Genomic DNA, 20,483 nt, shown 5'->3' with positions numbered 1-20,483 from the left:
TAATAAAATTTCCTTTTTTTTTTTTTTTTAAGTTGCATTGAATGATCAGATGAAAGCTGTCCGAAAAAGGAATGAGACTTCTGTTATTGGCCAAATTGGGGAAGACTTGCTTTCCTGGGTAAAATCCTCTTTTGCTTTCTTACTTGAAAATAATGTTTCATAGAATAACAAAGCCAGAGGTTAGGGAAGGTAATTCCCAGCTAATAGGAACTGAAGGTCTTAGAGTTGCTATTTCTATGGAGCCAACACAGAGCTAGAGAATGAGGGTTGAAGAAAAGCAGGAAGAACTCATAGGATTTTCATTTGGCTAGAGATAAGAGTAATTTAAGGAAGAAAAAATAATTTCCTTATGATGTGTGGGGAGAGTAGAAAGGTAGTTTTGGAGAGATAAAGGCGAGAGTAGGATTTTGAAAAATGTAATAGCACAATTTATTTCAGTAACACTGAAATAGAAGTAGTGCAGTTAGAAGATAGTTAAAAATACTGGTTTCCAATCCTAGAGTTTACATAGCTGAACCTTTTCAAATTTATAGGACTGTTGCAGGCTTCCTTTCTGAGATCCAAATGACAAGAGCAGGAGTGATGTAGATTCTTTAAAAAAAATAAATTATCTCTTGGGAGTCTTCCGTTTTGTTGTTGGTTTTCAAGCCTGCTTAATTTAGGATTGAAGATTGATCTCCTTATTCTTCTCAGCTCTTCATGCAGAAGTCTCTTGTGGTGGCTTTTTTATATCCCACTGTTTGTCTAGTATTCCAGAAAAAAAGGAAGAAAATGAAAATCAGATGTGGCTGGTAGAGAAACATCTCCAACCCTTTCAGTTCTCCTGTGTATTGTGAAAAAGCGAGAAAATACTTGCTAGAGCAAGCTAGACCTTAAGCTAATTGTTATATGCCCTTGCACAGCGTTCTGGCCAAGTGGCTAGAACAAAAAAACACAGGATCTCATTCTCCAGAGCGAGTATTTTCAGGAGTTACTATGCTGCATCACAGACTGGGTGGTAGGAATGGGAAGAGTTGCAGTAACAGATTAACCATCTGTCATCTGCAGCACATTTCTCAGCCTTGCTCATGGCTGTCATTTCCCCTAGCCATGTTTTTGTAATACTTTTGTTTAGGAAATAAGATGTTCTGTTATGTTCTGGTGTTTAAGCATGGGTGTCCCTGAGAACAAGATGCCCTTTGGTCTTGGCTTTGCTGACCAACAGTCTGGTAAATAATCCCGTGTCATTCATGTGAGTGCAGTTCTTTCTGCTCTCCTTATGGCTGACAGTGGAGACATGGCGCTGTATCTCTGAATCAGCAGTGCTTTTATGGACAGGATTGGACATGCTAGGGCTGGAGACGGGAGAGCTGTAGAGTTTGAGATGTAGAGGGGTTCTTCAGTAGACTGGGAAGACGAGGCCTTAAAAACAGAATGGAAATTACTTCTCATACTTTGCCAGTAATGCCTTTCTTCCCTGGCGAGACCTGTTCTGCCCCGTGGCTAATATGTCTGTTGAAACTTAGCACGTGCTGAACTTGAGTCTATCTAAAGCTGGCTTTCTTGGCTTTCTGGCACAGTTTAGTGGACCAGCAGAGGAGAAGCTGAAACATGCAACTGCCACATTCTGCAGTAACCAGCCCTTTGCTCTAGAGGTCATCAAGTCGCGCCAGAAGAAGGACTCTCGCTTCCAGACTTTTGTGCAGGTGAATTTTCTGCAAGGGTTTCAGCTGCCTGAGGATGTGGCTGGTGGCCAGCGTAGCATAATGAATGGTTGTAGATAAAGTTGTTATAATTAATGACATCATGTCTAACATTGTCTTCAGATTGGGATCATTTCCAGTATTGTATTTATCTCAGCTAATAGTTTCTGGAGGGAGGAGCCTTTAATTCTGGGGAACACAGAATGTCCTGATGGAATGCAGGAAAGCACATGCTGTCCCAGGCAGGAGATGGCATCTCACTTGAGGTGGCTGTTTCCCAAGGATGAGTACTTCTGTGGGGAAAACTGCTTATAGTAGTGCAATTTTGATGCGTGCCACAGGCAGAAGACAGATGATATGCACCTATTCTGCCTGCCAGGAAAGGGGCTTGAATACATGTGGCATTTGGAGGAGAGAACATTATCTTCATTACCACAAGCTGGGAAGAACTCCGGTAATACAAGGGTTGAGATTATATTGAAAAATGTACTGTAGTTTTGCTATAGCATGAAAGCCTAAACTGATGTCTTCCCTGTATGGCGGTGACTGAGATTGATTGGAGATGGTACCAGGCCTCTGTGAAGTGATGGGGGAGGGAAGCCGCTGCTTTTGTGATGAGCCTTTCCTATATGTAATTGCAAATGGAGAGGGGATGTGTTGTCTGAGTGATAGATCTTGGCATTTCTTGTCTCGTATTTAATTACTGGAAAGTGAAGTAATAGACGTTTATGTGATGAATAGTTGTTACACGTTCAGGTAATTATAGTCTTAATAAAAATGACAAATGTAGTTATTGTGCTGTTTAATTTTAGGATGCTGAGAGTAATCCACTGTGTCGCCGGTTGCAGCTGAAGGATATCATTCCCACAGAGATGCAGAGGTTGACTAAGTACCCCCTTCTGCTGGATAACATTGCTAAGTACACAGGTAAAGCCCTTCCATTAGGGTTTGTGCATTCATCTCAGCAGGTTTTCCAGCCAAATGCAATTTCAAACCACGTGTTGAAGAACAGTTCAATTTTATGCGTCACTGTCTGTTTTCATTGTGACCTTGCTGCTGCCTTCCGCACAGGAGGGCAGGTTAAAAAAAAGAATCCAGTCTTTATTTCTAAATTAAACTAATTTTCTTTCTTAAAAAAAAAAAGAAATTAAATGTGAAATAAGTGAATGGCAGTCTGCATTGGGTTGTAGTGTACATAGAGTGCAATATAATAATTAAAATGCAGTTTTATAAAGTTAGGGGAGGGGAATGCTAAAGTTTTGAAGATAAACCAAACCACTCTCCTTATGAAAGTTACTGGCAAAACAGCTTGATTTGCTCTTAGTTTTTGAAGAAGGAAACCAGGAATCCTCGTCAAATGTACAAAAGTATATAATAATGTCAATAGCTGGAATTACGTTCAGAAGAAGAAACAGAAGAAAAAGAGCAGGTATCGTGTAACTCTTCCTTATTACATGCGCTTAGCAACCAAATCTTTAAAAACTTACTGAAAGGCAAGTTGCATTTGTGCTGCTGTTTTGAATAGTCATTAGCATGCCTATTCTTTCTGTAATTTTCTACATATATTTAACTCCTTTCTACAATCTTGAAGAAGGAAATAACTGGAAGGAATTCAGTCACTAAAGATGATACTCTTATTTGTTTCAATAAATTGATTTTCAATAGTAAATATGCTCTGATAAAGATATTTTTTTCTTGAATTCAGAACATTAAGATAGCTAAATCAAACTATTAAGAGAAGACCCATAAGTGAAATCCAATTTCCATGTAGATGCATTTGAGAGAGAAAAAGAATAAGATCTTCAATAACAGAAATCCCTAATCATCCATTACTAACATAAAAATGTGAAGAAAGAAGAATCTAATAAAAACCTATCAAGTTATGCCATTGCTTAAACAAGCTTGGATAGACATAGGGCATACTTCTGAGCAAGGAATCAAAAAAGGAAAGTATTATAGAATCTAAGCAAAAATCATGTAGTGTTAAGGCTTATGGCAATCAACATGTTTCTTTTAAAAAGAGAACAAAAAGCAGATAATACAGAACAAATTGATTTTTTTAAGGTCAAGGAGGTTTTCTTGTTATCGACCAGGGTTAGTTTTTTGAGTGGTTTTTTTTTTTTTTAATCAATCCTCTGCACCATTTATTCAAAATTTGCAATATGTGGGAAAAATGTGCGCTCAGAGTGCAATCTGACCTACACCCCTAAAGTCTGATATAAAACAAGCTTCATATAAAAATCTTGGATGTTATCAATATAATGTCAACTAAGAATTTGAAGGAGATTGAACTTGGAAAGAAATACTTTCCTACACAATAGACACCAACAGAATCTTGATCTTCCTCATCTGTTGAATCTCTGAAGCATTACAGAACATTTCATGTTCTTGCAAAGGATGGAGTTTAGTAGGATGTGTTACGGTGAAAGACATTTCCAGCATAACAGCTGAAAATATGATTAATAATACCACAAAATGCCATTTCAGGTTTACTAGCAGATACCTGCCGCAGTGTAATTTCATTACTCATAAAAAATATACTGCATTTACAAGTTCACACTAATCGTAATTAGGAAAGCATGTGATACTCCATTATCCTTGATGTACTTGTTTGTTTGTTTGTTAACTAAATACTTAATGTGGCTTCTGGTAGTGAGAATTGATGGGGTTTGCCTGTGTCTATCTGTGTATGATCAAGTGGCACTGGCTGGAAAGATAACTCTTGTTTGCCCTTGCTGTAATGGAAGACTGGTTTTTATAATCAGGCTGCATGAATGTAGCCAGAGATACTTTTTTCCTAAGCTGTTAAAATAAATACAGGCTATTTGGATGGAAAAAGTTATTATGTAACACTTTTGATATTTTGTGTTATGTTTCTTTGTCTGTTTCTCTCTCTTCCAAAATAAATAAATAAAAAGGATTGAGAGGAATGCAGAAGCCAGTAGTCAGTTGCCAAATCCTGGGACTTTGGCTAACTGCCTGTGTGTGGTCTTAAATATCTACCCCAAGACTCTCTTTGTACCACGGTGGAGTCTTAGTAAACTTTTTAGATTTCTCAGAATACTTCTCAGATTGATGTTTGTGGAATGAATAGTTGTCACGAGCCCCTCAAAAAAGGGAGAGTAACAACGGGTGTGCTGTGTAGGGTGATCATCAGAGGCCGGTGTCTTGTGCAGGCCAGAAAGAATTCTCTCCTGTCACAAGCCTGTTTTTGCCATTTCACCTTTGAAATGCAGTGCTTTTGTTGATCAGCTGTTCTGCAAATCTAAGTTCACTTTCTCAAATTTGAGGTTGGCAAACTGCACTAGATTTCTGACTTTCTCAGGCTTTACTGGAAAGCATTATGAGATTTCCTTCTTCTCTTGCAGAACTGCCTGAAGAGAAAGAGAAAGTGAAGAAAGCAGCAGATCACTGTCGTCAGATCCTTAACCACGTGAACCAGGCTGTCAAAGAGTCTGAGAACAAGCAGGTAGGAGGTGAACCAAGTGAGCGTCAAGGGTGAGGGAGAAGAGAGTTGAAGGGCAGCAAGCTATTTAAGACACCTAGAGTCTCTGTACTAGTGATTTTATATTGTGCTTAAAGATGTTTTGTGGCACAAGTATTCCTGTTAGAGGAGGAATCCCAGGCATTTGGGAACGTGTCATGGCTGCCTGCACTCTGACACTACTGAGTTTCGCTAATCAAAGTGACCATCTTCATTGCATTTTCTGCAGCATTTGGAAGATTATCAGCGTCGTCTCGACCTGTCCTACTTGAAGCAATCTGAGGATCCCATGATGGATGAGTTCAGGGTGAGTGACGGCATTGAAGCAGTCTCTGTGTAAATCATGATTGCAACCCTGTTCTTCAGTTTGTGGCTCTTTCTACCACAGTCTTCTGATGTACCATCAACTGGTCTTTGGAGATAAATATTTCTATACAAAAATTAAAAGCGTTAGTCTCAGAAATTTGAGTTTTGCTACTTCCCTGAAGATCTCTGTGGATGTAACAACTTAGTTCTGCAAATAGAAGTGTTGATGAAGCTTGTAAGTTCTGTGAAACAAATCTTAATGGTCTGCAAGCTGACGTGCTTCTGTATCACATAAGAGAGAGCTGGTGGATGATAAATCCTTATTATGGATATATATCTCACATGATCACATGCCTGAGGTGTGCTGTTGGAACTGAGGAGGGCTCAGAGAGCCATGAGGTGTAGCATTGTGGTTGACTTCAAAAAAAAGAGCTTGTACACAGGCTGATTTGTATAGGAGATCCACAGGTATAGCCAAAAAAAGTCTAAGTCCAGTGCTAAAAATACTGTGTTTCAGGGCCCTGTAAATTCTTGTAGTTGTATTAGTGAAGCTGGTTACTTACTGGCAACATCCTTGGAGCAGGACTTCATGTTTCAAGTGAAGGATGAGCACCAATAGGCACTTGCAACTTGAAACAGATATTTTCTTTTTTCTTTCACACATGTTCCAAATAGGTAGCTTCCATACAAGGATTCTTCTCCCTTCGCTTCTGCACCTTTCCTCGTGATTTGATACACTATCCCCAGTTTTTAATTTTTGCCACTGTCTATTCCTGTGTCTTGTATGGATTCTCTGTTGTTTATCACTCCCCTATCTCTTCCAAAGTCAGTGTGTATCCAAAGAAATTTTTATATGAAGACTCCTCTATAAAGCTGATCATGTAGCCTTCCACAAATAAACTTGCAAACATTTAGTTAGGTAATGAAGAACTTACTGGCAGTTATGAAATGCTGTCATTGATTGTAGACTCTGCAACTTGGAAGGAATGACTTGTGAAAATTGTCACTTCTGCTTGCCTGCAGATCTAAATGTCACAAGCACTGAAATGACTGAAGAATCCATTGACATTATAAAGTCCATCAGATCATCGGAATGATTTGTATATCAGTACATCATTTGTAGGCACACTTGACTTGCAAATCGAGTGCTGAAGGATTAACCAGTTGTAATACTAGAACTGCAAACTTTATACGGGGTATTGGGAAAAACTCCTCCTAGAAATCAGACGACATCCTAATGCATTAGTAGCTTGACTTAGTAGGAAAATTCTCTGCCCTGTGACCCCAGCATCTGCAAAAGAGCAGTAAATGAGGAAGAGTGATAAGAAACACCTCTCACAAGATTTTGGTTTACAAGCATACCCTACTTCTACTCCACATTTCTTTTTCCAGACTGGGTTTAGCTGCCTGTTTCCAAACTGGAGTGCCTGTTCTAGCCTTCCCTCTGACATTTACCATTATGTGCTTTACAGAAATTTCATAGTGCTACTTTTTTTTCTTTCTCCTGGTGACAGAACTTGGATCTAACGAAGAGAAAAATGCTTCATGAAGGACCTCTAATTTGGAAGGTTAATCGTGACAAAACTATCGGTGAGTCCTGTTCTATCAACTGACTTAAAGTTGGGTTTGTGTGTGTTTGCTGAGAAGGAGAGAAAGAGAAAGCATTTCTGCAGTTTCCAATTATGATTCTTACTGCCACCTATAATAATGCCTGTGTGTTTCTCAGAGCTGATTGAATTATTCTTGTCAATTCTGAAATGTGCTGAAGTATCATTAAGGCCATGCAGGGACACAGCAGTCAGTCATGAGATGATCCATTTCCATCTGTAGCTTTCTGCTGTAGTTTTGATGAGGAAGATTTGCAAGCTTTGCCTAGAATGGCATAGCACTGATTACTGCCTCTGCATGAGTAATCAAAAACGCAGCCTTTTTCTTTCTGCAGGAATGTGATATAAAGCTATGAATCTTTAACTCATTCTGAGTTCTTTTGCACTCTCTGCAGATCTCTACACTCTGCTTCTGGAGGACATTCTGGTGCTGTTGCAGAAACAAGATGATAAACTGGTGCTGAAGTGTCACAGTAAAATCTTGGCATCGACAGCTGATAGTAAACACACCTTCAGTCCTATCATCAAATTGAACACCGTTCTGGTTCGTCAGGTGGCAACAGGTCAGTGTAACCAATTGGGAAAGCAAAAGAGGAAGCCAAAACTGAAGATAAGATCAGTTGAGGATAGATGTTTTTGTCTAGAGTTCCAGAGAAGAACATGGAAAAACGCGTAGGCTTAATTCTTGGTTGTCCAACATCTTGCTTTGTATGTATGAGCTGTTTAACTTCTTTGCATCAGTAATAAGCATAGCTTGAGTTTTAAATAGACTTCTAAATTAAAGTACTCTGATTGTATTAGATGAAAGGTACTCTAGAAATTATTAGGAAGGAAGAGAGGAGAAATAAATCTGTTTCAAAATGGTTTGGGCAGTAATGGCTCTTTCCTTTCAGGACTACTAGACAGATTTCCTGGATAGGGAAAGATCGATGTTTGTGTATTACAGCATTGGAGAGTTGTCTCATGAACTCCCCTTTCATTGTTTCTGGTTGGGGTTATGCCCAGTTTTAGGAATTTTCAGAAAGCTGTATGGGACAAGGCATCTAGTTAAATTCCTCCCTCCCTGTGTTGCTTCAGATAACAAAGCTTTCTTCGTCATCTCCATGTCAGAAAATGGCGCTCATATTTATGAACTGGTGGCACAGACTGTTTCAGAAAAGAATGTGTAAGTAATTGATTCAACTCCATCTGCTGCTTGATTTGTTGTACTTGAGAGATCTTTTACATCTGCTTGCCTGTAGTCACTGTGCAGGTGTCCGTGAATTACCTGAGTTCCTTCTCTAAGCTTAGCTGAAAACATAGCTATGTTGGCTTACGTAGGAAGTATCCAAGGGTAGTCTCTCCCAACTTCTAAAAAGCAGAGGGAGGGTGTATACACATATGTTAGCATGTGTGTGTATGTGTGTATATATGTACACACATATGTATTAAAAAAAACCCCACATACACTCAATGCTTCTGTTGTTGCTTGCTATCTGGCTCACTCCAACCCTTTTTCTGACCTCAAAAATGCTTTTCTTTACCCTTGCAATTCTGGTCTTATATGACTGACTGCCACGTAAGTAAGTGAAATGATTATGCATCCTCATGCAGAACCAGTTAGCCTTGCAGACTTTGATACTAGCATTATAAGCACCCCAATGCATGAGTTTGATTCCGTAGCTAAATGCTTTTTCTGCTTTGGTAGAAATGCTTTTTTCTAAAGTATAAGCAGGGCATTTACTTATTTGTATGATGCTGTTCTAGTGTGTCATATATGAAACTCTTCAGTAATATGTGAAATGTTACTTAATGCTTTTATATATATTTATATATAGAATATATATATTTTTTATATATATATATATATAAAAAATAACTGCCTCACCCGACAGTTCCTGCTAAGATCCTGTCATTAATTTCCTTTTGCTGAAGAATATCCTGGTGAGGTGAGCATTATGCTGTAATGCTTCACTTGTGTCTTCAAGATATTGCATTGAATGTAACAGAATTAAAAAAAAAAAAGATGAGGTCTTTCTCTTGATGAGAAAAGCAGTAATAATATTAGCTGGATTTAAGAGGTGTTAAATAGAGAAGTATTCATTATGCTTCATGCCTTGCATGTTTTTATTTGATGTTTCTACTGCAGATGGCAGGACCTTATAGCTCAGATGGCAGGGACTGTAAAAATGGGGAGTACTAGAAGAGTGATTCCATTACCACAGTCAGGACCTGGCGAGTAAGTAAAAGTAGCTGGAGGAGGAAGGGCTGGTTTTTCTTTTTCCAGTACCCCTTCTTCTGCTCAAAGGTTGCCAGCCAAAGCACTAATTCTCATGCAGTGATTCAGATGTAAGTGACTGAAAAAAATGTGTTCATTCTTTCCTCCCTGCAGAGAAGAGCGTGAAGAAGAGGAGCAGCAGAAGCTCAAAGAGCAGCATGACATTCCTGCCAGTAGTCTGCAAAGTCCAGGTAAAACAGTGGTCCGGGTAAATGGTATCAGTAGATTTGCTACATGGAGTGCAAATGTGCCAAGCCATATTTTTTGTGGCTTGAGAATCTTTTGGTAGCTTTGACATTTTTCTGGAAAGGAATGATTTCTGCACAAGTCATGTAGAGAAATGATACTGAACCTCTTGGAAATGTACCTCTTACTGTTTCCATCTGTTTTATAAATTGCTGGGAAAGATTCTTTTTTCCCCTGGAAAGAATTGGCTTCTTACCAAGCCCATGCTCAAGAACTATATTTTTATGTGTTTTCAGAGATTTCTGTGTGCAGCAGAATTTTCTTCAGTTTATCATAATATTTGACATAGTTGTTTAACCTGAATATATGTTTTCTGTTTTCTAGATAAAGATTTGGGCCTTGAATCTCCCTTAATACTGAATGTTCAGTCTTCTTCGCCCATCATGTCTGAAAAGTCCAAGGTAGAAAGTCTCCTGGTATCAGAAAGACAGTTTGATAAAGTGCAGCAGGCAGACCTGACACTTAAAGATTCTTCTGCATGCTACGAACACACAACCACCAGTTTACCTTCGGTATCAGAAGGGCAGTGGGCATTGGATGCATTAAGGAACTGTGAGTATCTGTGCGCAGTGTCTGGTGGGATGTGATTTAGAGATGGAAATTGTTAGGTCAACTGTCTAAATCAATGAGCTAAAATAAAATCTAAAGCTAATTTCTATTAAGTATCAATCCTCTCTGTGCTGTAGATCACAGCATAGCAAAACAAAATGGATCTGACAGCAAGGAATTCTAAGTTCTGAATTCATACACTGGCCCTTTCTTTGGCTTTAGGCATCTCAGCGTTTTTCTGTGTATTTTCTCATGTATAAAATCATGGTGGTAATGAATTGTTACTTACTGTCCATGAAGTACTTGATGACAAAACTATATTGGAGAACTTCGCGCAGTGCTGTACGGTGCCACTGCTAGTCAGCAGTTTTTTAGAAGTTAGCCTGTGGACTTACTTTTCATAGCACTGGAGCAGAATAGGAGAGGTTGCATGAGTTGCAGAATATGATTTTGCATATTTTTTTTTGTAAAATCCTGCAAATGAGATTGGATATATGTAAGCTTGACAAAGTCTAGGTTCAGATTTTCTGAGAATTTGGGAGGTGGTTGGATATAATTAGATCAACACTTGTGTGTGTTGAAAATAAATTTTCCTGATGGACAGATTATTCTGTGAAATTGTTTATAGAAGACTTTAAATAACTTCCTCTGTTCTTGGGTCTACCTCCTTTCAGAGGAAGAATGCAAGGGCTATGCAACCTACTTGATCAGATCCAGCAGTGTAATTCCTAAATATAACTTCCTGAAATTTGAATGAATTCATTAATCCCTATCTCTCTTCCTTGCAACTCTGAAATGGACACAAAGTCCCTCAGTTGCATTTGGAGGGAATAGTCTGTTTTGCTTCTCTGTGGGTCATTTGCTTTTACCAAAACGCAGAGCATTCATATCCTTGGCCTGAATTCCCTCTTCCATCTCTCTCTACAAGTAATGACAGTTTTCTGCAATCTAATAGTTTATCTTGGATCTTTTGATCCATTTATGCTGCTTCTTATAGGCGTCAAAGTCCTTTTCTAATTCTGAACGCTCTAGAAATGTCCTTGGTACTTGTTTTCAGAGACCAGTGATAACATAATCTTAGTTTGCGGGTGTGTAAAGACGGTATTAGTGACCTAGCATCTCATGACTCTTCAGACTTAAAAGAGCAGCCCACTAACAGCAGCAGTGGGTCACTCACATTTTTACAAGAGCCTTCCAATTAGATGAGTGACTGTTCTGTTGGATGAAATCATAGCTTTTCTTGGGAGTTACATGAGCATTATATGGTGAGAACGAACAGTGTTCTTATGCTCTTGACAGTATCATATTTTTGTTTTGAACAATGTGTCTTTATAATGAAGTGTTTGGTTGGGATAATTTGAGAGCTAAAGGAATGTGGGTTGAAGTTCAAACAAGCATAAATTTGCATGAAATTTTAGGGAGAATGTGTCTTCATTTTTTTTGATCTATCATTTCAAAGTTGAGTGGAATATTCTCAATATGCTTGTTTCTCAGGTGGGAATCCCCTATTACGGCCATAGTTTTTACTTCATTTGGGTGCATGGGTAAAACCTGGGCACTCACCTGCACTCCAGCCCACTTGATAATTTCAGTAGATGATGTCTCTTTTTTTTCCTGAGCAAGATGAAACTTGTACTGACATGTTTGCTCTCACTTGCAAGGTAAATTGTGGAGTAAGGCTGCAGACCTTATATATTTATTTTTATCCCTGTTTTTCCTACGGAGAGAGGAGAGAGGGCTGGCTGCTACGAGATACACCTTTTTGAAAGGGTGGCCTTTATGTCTAGTTTAATCACTGTTAGGGAGGTTATGGCCTCTGAAGCCTTGTGAACATTCTCTCTGCTTGCAGTGGGCTTGCTGAAACAGTTGTTGGTACAGCAGCTTGGCTTTTCTGAGAAGGGGACCCTTGAAGACCGGCAGCGCTTTCCCAGGTTTAGGACCGTTTCTCAAGAAGCCCAAGCAGAGAGTGGCAGTGAGCCTGGACTACAGCACTCTGACAACAACAAATTTCACCAGCCTGGAACAGACAGAACGCTTCCAAGAACCGGAACTGATGAGTCCACAGCTAGTTATGGCCTCCGGACTTCAGCTGAGTCGCCAGCTTCGGGGGATGCCATGCAGCTGATAGTGAGAGACCCCAGATCAAGTAGTAACTTAGCAATAGACCACATGAGTATGAATCTGGAGATCTCCACCACGGAGCTGGAAGGGGTGGGTGCTGATGAAAGCGGGGAACATTTTTTTGATGCTCGAGAAGCTCACAGTGATGAAAATCCGTCTGAAAGTGAACTAATGGAAAGGAAGGAGGAAGAGGATGTGCAAATACGGATCTCAGGTGAGCATCTTTCATTCGCTTATTGCATTATAGTCTGTCCTGATCTGCTATTAGAGACTTGAGTTCAGTTTTAAATAGAAGATACTAAAGAAAATCACAGTATGTTTTCCTCTCTTGCTTCTATGGTATAGAACATTTAAAGTTAACTCTCAGTCCTTGAGAGTCATTTTAGCTCTGAAAAGGGCTGTGCAAACAGGTACCTAATGAATTCTCTATTTTATGAAAGGAGAAGCTGAAATACTGTGGGGTTAATATACTGTGACAGACTGTAATTACAGAGGCACAGGCACAATGCAAGCTCTTGATTGCAGTTGCTACTGGACCACTTTATCTCTCAACTGACTGTTGGGACCTGTAGGGAAAACGTTTTCCCTGAAGGCAAAACGCTTCCTTAGTCTGTACACGCAGAGCCCCCATGACTCATGCCATTTCACAGATACTGTGTTGGCTTCTCCTGAACAAGCTTCAGAGAAGAAACTCGCAGTTTAGCTTTGCACTGTAGCTGTCTCCTGCAACCTTACCCTAGTCTGAAGCTCTTAAAAGCTTATTATTTTTGTTATTTCTATTATTATTACTGCATATGCTATATTTGGCAGCTACCTGAGCAGCATCTCAAAGTATATCTCTTCTAGCCTTCAAGAAGGTTGTAGTGCTGTTAACTCAGTAGAAAACTAGCTCAAAGACAGCAGCTTTGTGTTTGCAAAGTCCTGTGATTTTGATCAGACACTGCGCTAAATTTGGCACACAACTTGAGGTTTATCTCACATGCATGTTGTAGAAGAAGTAGCTACTAGTAGGTAGATTCTATATGACTATTAGTCTTGAAATGTCTTATACACAATATGCTTTTATTTAAAATTTGGATTCTATCAATGTGAATAAGCCAATTTGTGACTGTCTGAAAGCTGCCTTCCAACTACATATTGAAAATCATTTTTCTTTCCCTGAATTACTAAGACATTTTAAATTATTAAAACTGAGCCAACAACTTGAAGCATCTAATTTATTTGTCACCTCTTATGCTGTTTACTTTCTTAACTGTGCAGGGACATCGATATTAGATTGACCTGTTTTTAGTCAATTCTGACTCCACATGCTAGCTTTGTTGTAATACTGTAGAGAAATTATTTAATATAATCCTATTGCTAGGTGCAGGTTGTGAAAGCATTTTTATCTATAATTGCTATATCTTTTAACGTGTCATCAGCAAGCTAAATTTTAAAGCTAGCCCATCTGAAAGCATCCTCAGTACCGTAGCTAGTTAAGTGGAGGTTGGAAATCTAGCAGGCTGATTTGTCAGGCACCATTAGTAAAAGTGCAGGTTTTTCAGACATTATAATAGAAACACAGATTTTGGAAAAACAGGAAGGTAGGTGATTAGCTCATCTAATCATGTAATTCTCAAACTGCAGTCCAAAAACCAGCCATGATCTCTGAAGCCCAATTCAGACCCAAACTAGTCTGGTCGGATATAATTGCTATTCTGTGTAGTGTTCATAAATGCTTTTTCTTATCCATTTTAAAATGTCTCACGAGATGGGCCTCTCACCACTTATCTTTCTTAAAGTCCGCTTAAATTGTCTACAGTTCAGTGGCTCTTGGTGATTATGGAGCTGGAGGTGTTAGTAAAAAGCTGTTCTCTTAACAGGAAATTATTTGATCCTTGATGGATATGGAACAGTGCAGGAGAGCTCCACGGATGAGGAGGTGTCGTCTCTAGTTCTCCAGTGCACTGCAGGTGGCCGCACCTCTTTGGACTCTGCACAGCAGCAGCCACTTTCCCCACGGGACACCCAGTCAGATGGAGGAAGCTCCCCGTTTGCTGAGGAGATGATGGCCTCACGGTGGGGGGGAGTGGAAGAGTCCTGCTCGTTTGTAGCAAGCCCTCACTTCTCTATAGAGTCACGTGTGCAGATGATGCAGTATATTCAGAAGATAGAGGATGACCTTGAAAAGTTAAAGGTATGCCATGTTTCTATTTGCAGTATCAGGGTTTTCATATTCTGTATGTTTTGTTTGAGAGAAGAGCTTGAAAATAATTTTGAGGGGGAAGAAAGGCAGCCGTGCCTTTTTTTGTCTTTGGCTCTTATCTCTAGAAGCTTTTAAAGCAGAAACTTGGTGCTGTTTTGCTTGCATTAAGTTGTGGGTTACGAGAGGCAAGTAGTTCTGCTAGAGCTAGCTGGTATGTGTATTGCTTTGATTTGAATTTGGAGATTCCTGAGGGATAGGACAAAACTGGTGCAAATCTGCAACAGTGGAGTTTTGTAGGGGCCACTGACCTAAGGAATATGAATTCCTGACATAAAAAGACTTATAAAATCTGTTGCATACTGCTGCTAATGTTAAATGAAGGTGCTAAGTTGCAGTAGACCAATAACAAGGTTTTCAGCCTCACTATGTGATGGGGATTCTCTGTCCATAATAGTCATTGCTGTAGAATGTTTATAGCATCTTGATGTATAAGACATGCCAATGTGTTAAGTCAGTAGCCAGCCTTTAATTTAACTCAGATCTGACAAGAGAGTAGAATATTGCATGCAAATGGAAGGCCTGATAAAGATGCTGATAAAGGAGTCGAGATCCATTGTGGGTCACTGTGCAACGTGGGTGATTCCAGTACACTCAGCTGTAGCAAAACTTCTCTTTTCCCATTTGAAGCCCTCTTTGTTTGCTTGGTAAATAGAGAACGAGCCACTTGACTTTTGGGGTTGGTTCGTTTTTGGTTTGTTGTTTCTTTTTTTTAGGAGGTTGAGGAGGACTACACCATTCTCCGACGCCAAGGGCTGGCTGGATCAGCCTCCACAGGAGAGCACTCAGGTATGCGATCTGACTCTATAATTGGTAGCATATACCATCTTAGCTTCAGACATTAAGCAAAGAGCACAAAGTCAATTATGAATGTTTCTCACACACACACAAAAAAGGTTTCACCTACTTAAGCAGCTCTCACAAGGCTGAGACCATGCTGATTTGAGGAAAGGTCAGTTGAATCCCTTGAGATTCATATGTGCAGAGGAGCTTCGTTCCTCTGAAAAGATTGTTTGCAAGCTGTTTCACCCCTACCTGCCAAAGACCTACATCTGAGGATGTACAACTTGTCTTTCAAAGAAGGCTAGATTGATGTAAAGTCCCAGAGGAAGATTTTTGAACTTGTAAAATGATTACAATCTGTCTTTTCTTTCTCTGGGGTGTCTCTGATGCTGTGTGAAGTGGTTGCCATGGGTCCTTTAAATTGGCCTTAGGCATCCTAGAGATGTAATTGCTGGAATTATTACCAAAGGTCTTAAGGTTAAATGGGTGTGCTGTCTCTCACATAACACACTTTCTGTGCTAGCACTAGTGTTCAGAAATGTTAGGCATTCATCTCTCATTGCACCCTTTCTCTCTCTCACCACCCCTTTTATTTTTTTTCTTTTTTTCCTCCTTCAGACAAAAGCTAGTCATGTTCTCCGGAGTGGCTGAAGATTATGAAGACTATCAGGACACAGCACCCACTGTCTTCCTTGTGGACTCTGAGACAAGAGGGTTTGGACCATCCAAACATGAACCATACTCTAGCAAAGTGGGCATGGGGTGCTTTTCCTGTGGGGCATCTGCACTATCTTGTCAGTGAGGGAGTCTTTTCTATTCTACTCCTCTCCTTGCTACCAGAAATTCATTTTTCAGAACAGAAAAACCAAACCAAATGTACAGAGCTTTGGGTGTAGGATATAAAAATGTATTTAGACATTTAAAAAAAAAAAATCAGTGTATTTATTTGACTTCATTCCGTGTATCAAAAGCACATTTTAATTTTTTAATCTGCCTTTTTTGTTCTATTTTAATTGGGTAGTGACAGTTCTAGCCCTCTGCATATAGTACACCCTGCCTGCCACTGCTCCTGAACCAAAGGTCAGGTCTGAGGGGAGAGGGTGTGCCTATGTGCAAGTGTACCTTTACTTCGCTGGACTGGACTCTGCACTCCCTGCTGGCAATCGAACTGCCATGCGAAGAGCTACTTATGAAGGTGTTAGGATGACTTGTGGCTGGAACGATCCGTATTCAACGATTGCATGGGAGCTGCTCATGTCACCACGTGTGTAACAAGAATTTTCCATGCACTAAATAGCCAGGCACTTGAGATGGGCAAATAAATTTTCTTTTTCCCCTCTCCCATTAGGGATCTCCTTTGTTGACATGCAAGATTAGACGGGGAGAGGAGAAAGATAGGTTTAATTTTTTCTTGACTTTGTTGGCTTTGATCATTGTCTCCTTTGTAAAGTGATAAAAATACTTGGACCTGCAGCACTTTTGTAACTCTTCTCTGGATCAAAAAGAAAAAATGCAAACCCAGAAGTGTTTCAAAGATGTGGGGCAGTTCTGCCCCTGATTCACTACTGAATGAATAAGGGCTGCCATTTGAGTTAGCCACAGGTACTGCTGATTATAGGGCCAGTAAGTTTTAGTACCTGAAAGTATGTCTTGCTGAGGGCTTGGGGTGGGTTTGGGGTTTTTTTTGGGGGGTGGGGTCAGGTTGTTTGGTTTTCTTTTTTTTTTTTAAAAAAAAAAAAACCCTGATTTGTGCCCATGTGTTCTCACTGAAACAGAGATGTGCAAAACAAGGCTGAAACAGCTCTCTAGTACTTCCTTAGGCCCGTTCTAATGGGTTTTGCTGTTGGGATTCCCTCCAGTCTGGGAACAAGATGGTAACTATCAGGGTACCAGCAGAGCTGACACCGGACAGCCTAAGCTGTCTGTGCCTCTGCTCTGAACTGGTCCTAGGGCAGGCACGTCCTGCTTGGCATAGGGTGGTTCAAGCTGTCCCCGGTATCACAGACACTGTGAATACAACTGCTAGTGGAAAGCGTGCAAGGCAGTCTTTTTTGCACCCCCTTCCCCAGTTTTAAACTGTTTAATGACCCCAAGCTGAACAGCATGCAAAACCTGTAAATCCCATTAACGGGTCAGAACTGCTATAGCATTGTTTGCATCACTGCGTGCGTCGTGAAGTGCTGAGAATCTGTCTTTGGTCAGCATAAAGATCATACTCCCTGCTCCTTTAAAGCAAACGTTTTCTCTTTAGCTACTGGCAAGAAATCAGATCTGTCCTTTGTCTACTTGTGTAGAAAAAAACAGTTCTCATTGTTCCAGTTAGAAATATGCAAGGGATAAGTTCGTGTAAAGACTGACAGAGGTTGAGCAGAGATGATTTTGGGCCTTATGTGAATGTTGGAGCCGTGAGCCCTTATAGAGGAGGGAGGAGTTTCTCTTGTTTTAAGAGCCAATTGCAGAAAGTATCATTTTTCACCAGCGGAGCATTACACTGCCAACACAAGCCAAAGTGTTCTCTTCCAGGCTGGCAGGAGCTTCCTCTTCTCGGGACCCACTAATGCCTGTCCTGTTGCACCCATATGAGTATACTGTCAGTATTAGCCCAGCACTTCCGTTCTTACATGAGTGGGATCTCCCCTCCTCACCTTTAGCCGTATGGTTCCTTTGGTTATAGACATCTAGACTTCCTCTGATAAGCCCCCAGACTAGAACGCTGCCTTATGCTGATGTGGCACCTTTTACCTGATCCTGCCAGAAAGAGAACTGGGCTGTAGCCAGACTTGGTGTTAAAGGACCTTTCTCCCTTAAATAAAAGCACCCTTGTTCAACCCCCCAGCTCCCCTTCATCAGTTGCATTGATGCTTGCCTGAGTCTACACACTCCATAAACAGGAGCAGTTATGATGACCTTACCTGTCTAAAAGCTTTCCAGCAGGCTTCCATGGTTGATTGAAAACTACCACTGAACTCTGCTTAGTCCGGCTTTTCAAGAGTATGCTGGAAGACCAGCAAAGACAGGACCTGTGAAGGCCTGGTTGCTTAACACTCTTTCCTTGTGACTGAAGACAGAATCCTTGGTGCTCTGGTTTTCTCCGAGTTGCATGAATTTCAAGGTTCATGGTGAGCAATGTACTGCACGAGAAGCATAGAGCTGTTAGGATGGGCCATGGTGAGCAATCTGCCAGTGCTGCCTGTGATGTTTTCAGCTTTGTATAAGCATCCACCAATACGTTTTTTCATCTCTAATAGATGTCGCACCAGTGGAAAAGCTGGAAATGCAGAGTATTTATGTTGCTGTGTCATCCTTACATTTCTGCCTCTGGAGCTGCTGGAGCGGAATTTTCCTGACCGTCCCCTAATGCTGCCTTGGACATAATCCACGGGGAGGTCACATGCAATTCTGTCCCTGTCACTTCCCAAGATGTATAAGGGGAAACATCCATACTTTGTGCCAGGCTAATGATGATGGCAGAGAAGCCTTTGTGCTGGATGAAATGGGCAGCCTCCAGAGCAGGAGATTGCAGAGAGCTTTAAGGGATGTTGGAGAAGACCAACCCATTTGAACCTAGTTTTATGGGCAATGTAAATGACAGACTGTGCTCTGTCCTGTTTGGTTTTTGTTTCTGCTGGCCTTCCAATGCTACATTGGTCATCCTTACAAACAGGGCATTACTCCTCCAGAAAAGTAATGGTGGGGTCAGGGATCCGTTATCTTCTGAGAGCAGTAACCTGGAATAATGGGGGATTCCTTTTTCCTCCCTAGCACATCTACTGTATGGCAGACCTCGGGCTATGTCTTGCTGTGTGGAAGGAGCTGGAACTCAAATGCACTATTCGGGACTCTCATTTTTTTCCCCCTTTAAGCCATAAGATTACCCTTTTATTAAATTCCACTTTCCAGTGTAAGGAAGCATTTGAATTTGCCCCTGGTTGGTGATTGATTGGTTGTTCATTCCCTTATTGAGACTGGATAGCAGAGCAGGACAGTGTTCTCTGGTTGATTTGCCCCAGTCCCTCCTCCCCAAGGGTGGTGTTTTGTGGTTTGTTTGTTGTTTTTTTTTTCCTTCCCCAAATACAAGATGAGCAAGGATTTCTTCTCTTGGGAACAAAGATGTAGTATAGCAACCATTCTTTCCTGTCCTCCTGAGAAGTGATTTCTCTTCTGCTGTTACAGGATACAGTTCGTGGACAAGCAAAAAAGGCAGATGGGTACTTTCTGGAAAGGGGAATTTCCTTCTCCTGTGGAAGGGTAGGAGAGCAAATGCTAAGCTGATGTTTGATCACTCTGGTTTCTTGAACATACCTTGCCTGCAGGGAGGGAAGATTTCTTTAACGTCCCATAGGTGGGATCAGAAAGAAGGATGAGGAATGTAAACCTCAAGAGCTAAGAAGTCTAGCTGGTTTTGGTCAGCTTTCAGACAGCACTGTGCCTATTTCCAGTGTTTTCATAAAACTTAGATATGGTGATTGACAGATACTGTCCCTGTTGTTAGAAGAGGGGTCTGATGCTTCAGCAGGTGACCCTTGATTATAATCTCAGTGCTTGATGGTATCGGGTATTGTTTTCTTCCTCTGTTCCCCAAAGAAATCCCTTAATTCCCTCCTCTTCCCCCAAAGGTGCCAACTGACAAGCAGATGTACTGCAAAAGGGATACTGCAGCCAAAACACTGCTGTTTTATTTTGAATTAAGTCTTGTGGAGCTCTCTTCATACTAGAATATTTTTATTTTCTTTGTACAACATACAATCATGTACTCTTAACAGAGATTTACTTTAAAGAGAAGAAAAAAATCTGGAAGTATTCTTTAAAAAATACACAAAAATCTTTATTAATAATCCTGTATTTTTACTGATCATGTTTGAATGTCTAAAAAGACTTTATTGTTCTAATTATCCAGATGTATGTTTGTAAAATAGCTCTTTTATGACTTAGCTGATAAGGTTGTATGTTTCTGGAATTAAATATTGGTCACTTAAAAAAAAATCTGTTTTCAGGATCTGGGAAATAGAAAATTTAAGCGTTTCAAATATCATTAAATAAGCTTAAAGGAAATAAGTGTTGTCTGCTGGATTTTTTGGGGGTTGTGTTGTTTTGCTTTAATTGCCTGGAGCGTTTGGCAGGACAAACTGTCTTGATCAGCAAAAGGCAGCTTTCATTTGGTACAAATGACCTTTCAGAATCTGTTGTTGCAAATGTGGGACCCCCA

At 40.3% G+C, this 20,483-nt stretch overlaps 1 protein-coding gene across 2 annotated transcripts in view; it reads left to right on the top strand.

Moving 5' to 3' along the window:
* The window catches only part of ARHGEF12 (Rho guanine nucleotide exchange factor 12), a 76,427-nt gene extending 56,095 nt beyond the window's left edge, over nucleotides 1–20,332 (top strand). For both annotated transcript variants that reach the window (XM_068418475.1, XM_068418474.1), the window contains 15 exons: nucleotides 33–118; nucleotides 1,560–1,685; nucleotides 2,495–2,609; nucleotides 5,051–5,151; nucleotides 5,396–5,473; nucleotides 6,987–7,062; nucleotides 7,475–7,642; nucleotides 8,157–8,244; nucleotides 9,208–9,297; nucleotides 9,451–9,527; nucleotides 9,907–10,134; nucleotides 11,981–12,466; nucleotides 14,115–14,428; nucleotides 15,211–15,283; nucleotides 15,896–20,332. In XM_068418475.1, the coding sequence (XP_068274576.1) occupies nucleotides 33–118; nucleotides 1,560–1,685; nucleotides 2,495–2,609; nucleotides 5,051–5,151; nucleotides 5,396–5,473; nucleotides 6,987–7,062; nucleotides 7,475–7,642; nucleotides 8,157–8,244; nucleotides 9,208–9,297; nucleotides 9,451–9,527; nucleotides 9,907–10,134; nucleotides 11,981–12,466; nucleotides 14,115–14,428; nucleotides 15,211–15,283; nucleotides 15,896–15,906 (2,117 nt within the window). In that variant the 3' untranslated portion in view covers nucleotides 15,907–20,332. The remainder of the gene's footprint in view (nucleotides 1–32; nucleotides 119–1,559; nucleotides 1,686–2,494; nucleotides 2,610–5,050; nucleotides 5,152–5,395; nucleotides 5,474–6,986; nucleotides 7,063–7,474; nucleotides 7,643–8,156; nucleotides 8,245–9,207; nucleotides 9,298–9,450; nucleotides 9,528–9,906; nucleotides 10,135–11,980; nucleotides 12,467–14,114; nucleotides 14,429–15,210; nucleotides 15,284–15,895) is intronic.
* The last annotated feature ends 151 nt before the right edge of the window (nucleotides 20,333–20,483 follow it).

This window comes from Nyctibius grandis, chromosome 25, assembly GCF_013368605.1.
Source record: "Nyctibius grandis isolate bNycGra1 chromosome 25, bNycGra1.pri, whole genome shotgun sequence".
Lineage (NCBI taxonomy): Eukaryota > Metazoa > Chordata > Aves > Nyctibiiformes > Nyctibiidae > Nyctibius > Nyctibius grandis.
Note: the sequence above shows the minus strand (reverse complement) of the source record. Positions and strands in the feature narration are given on the sequence as shown.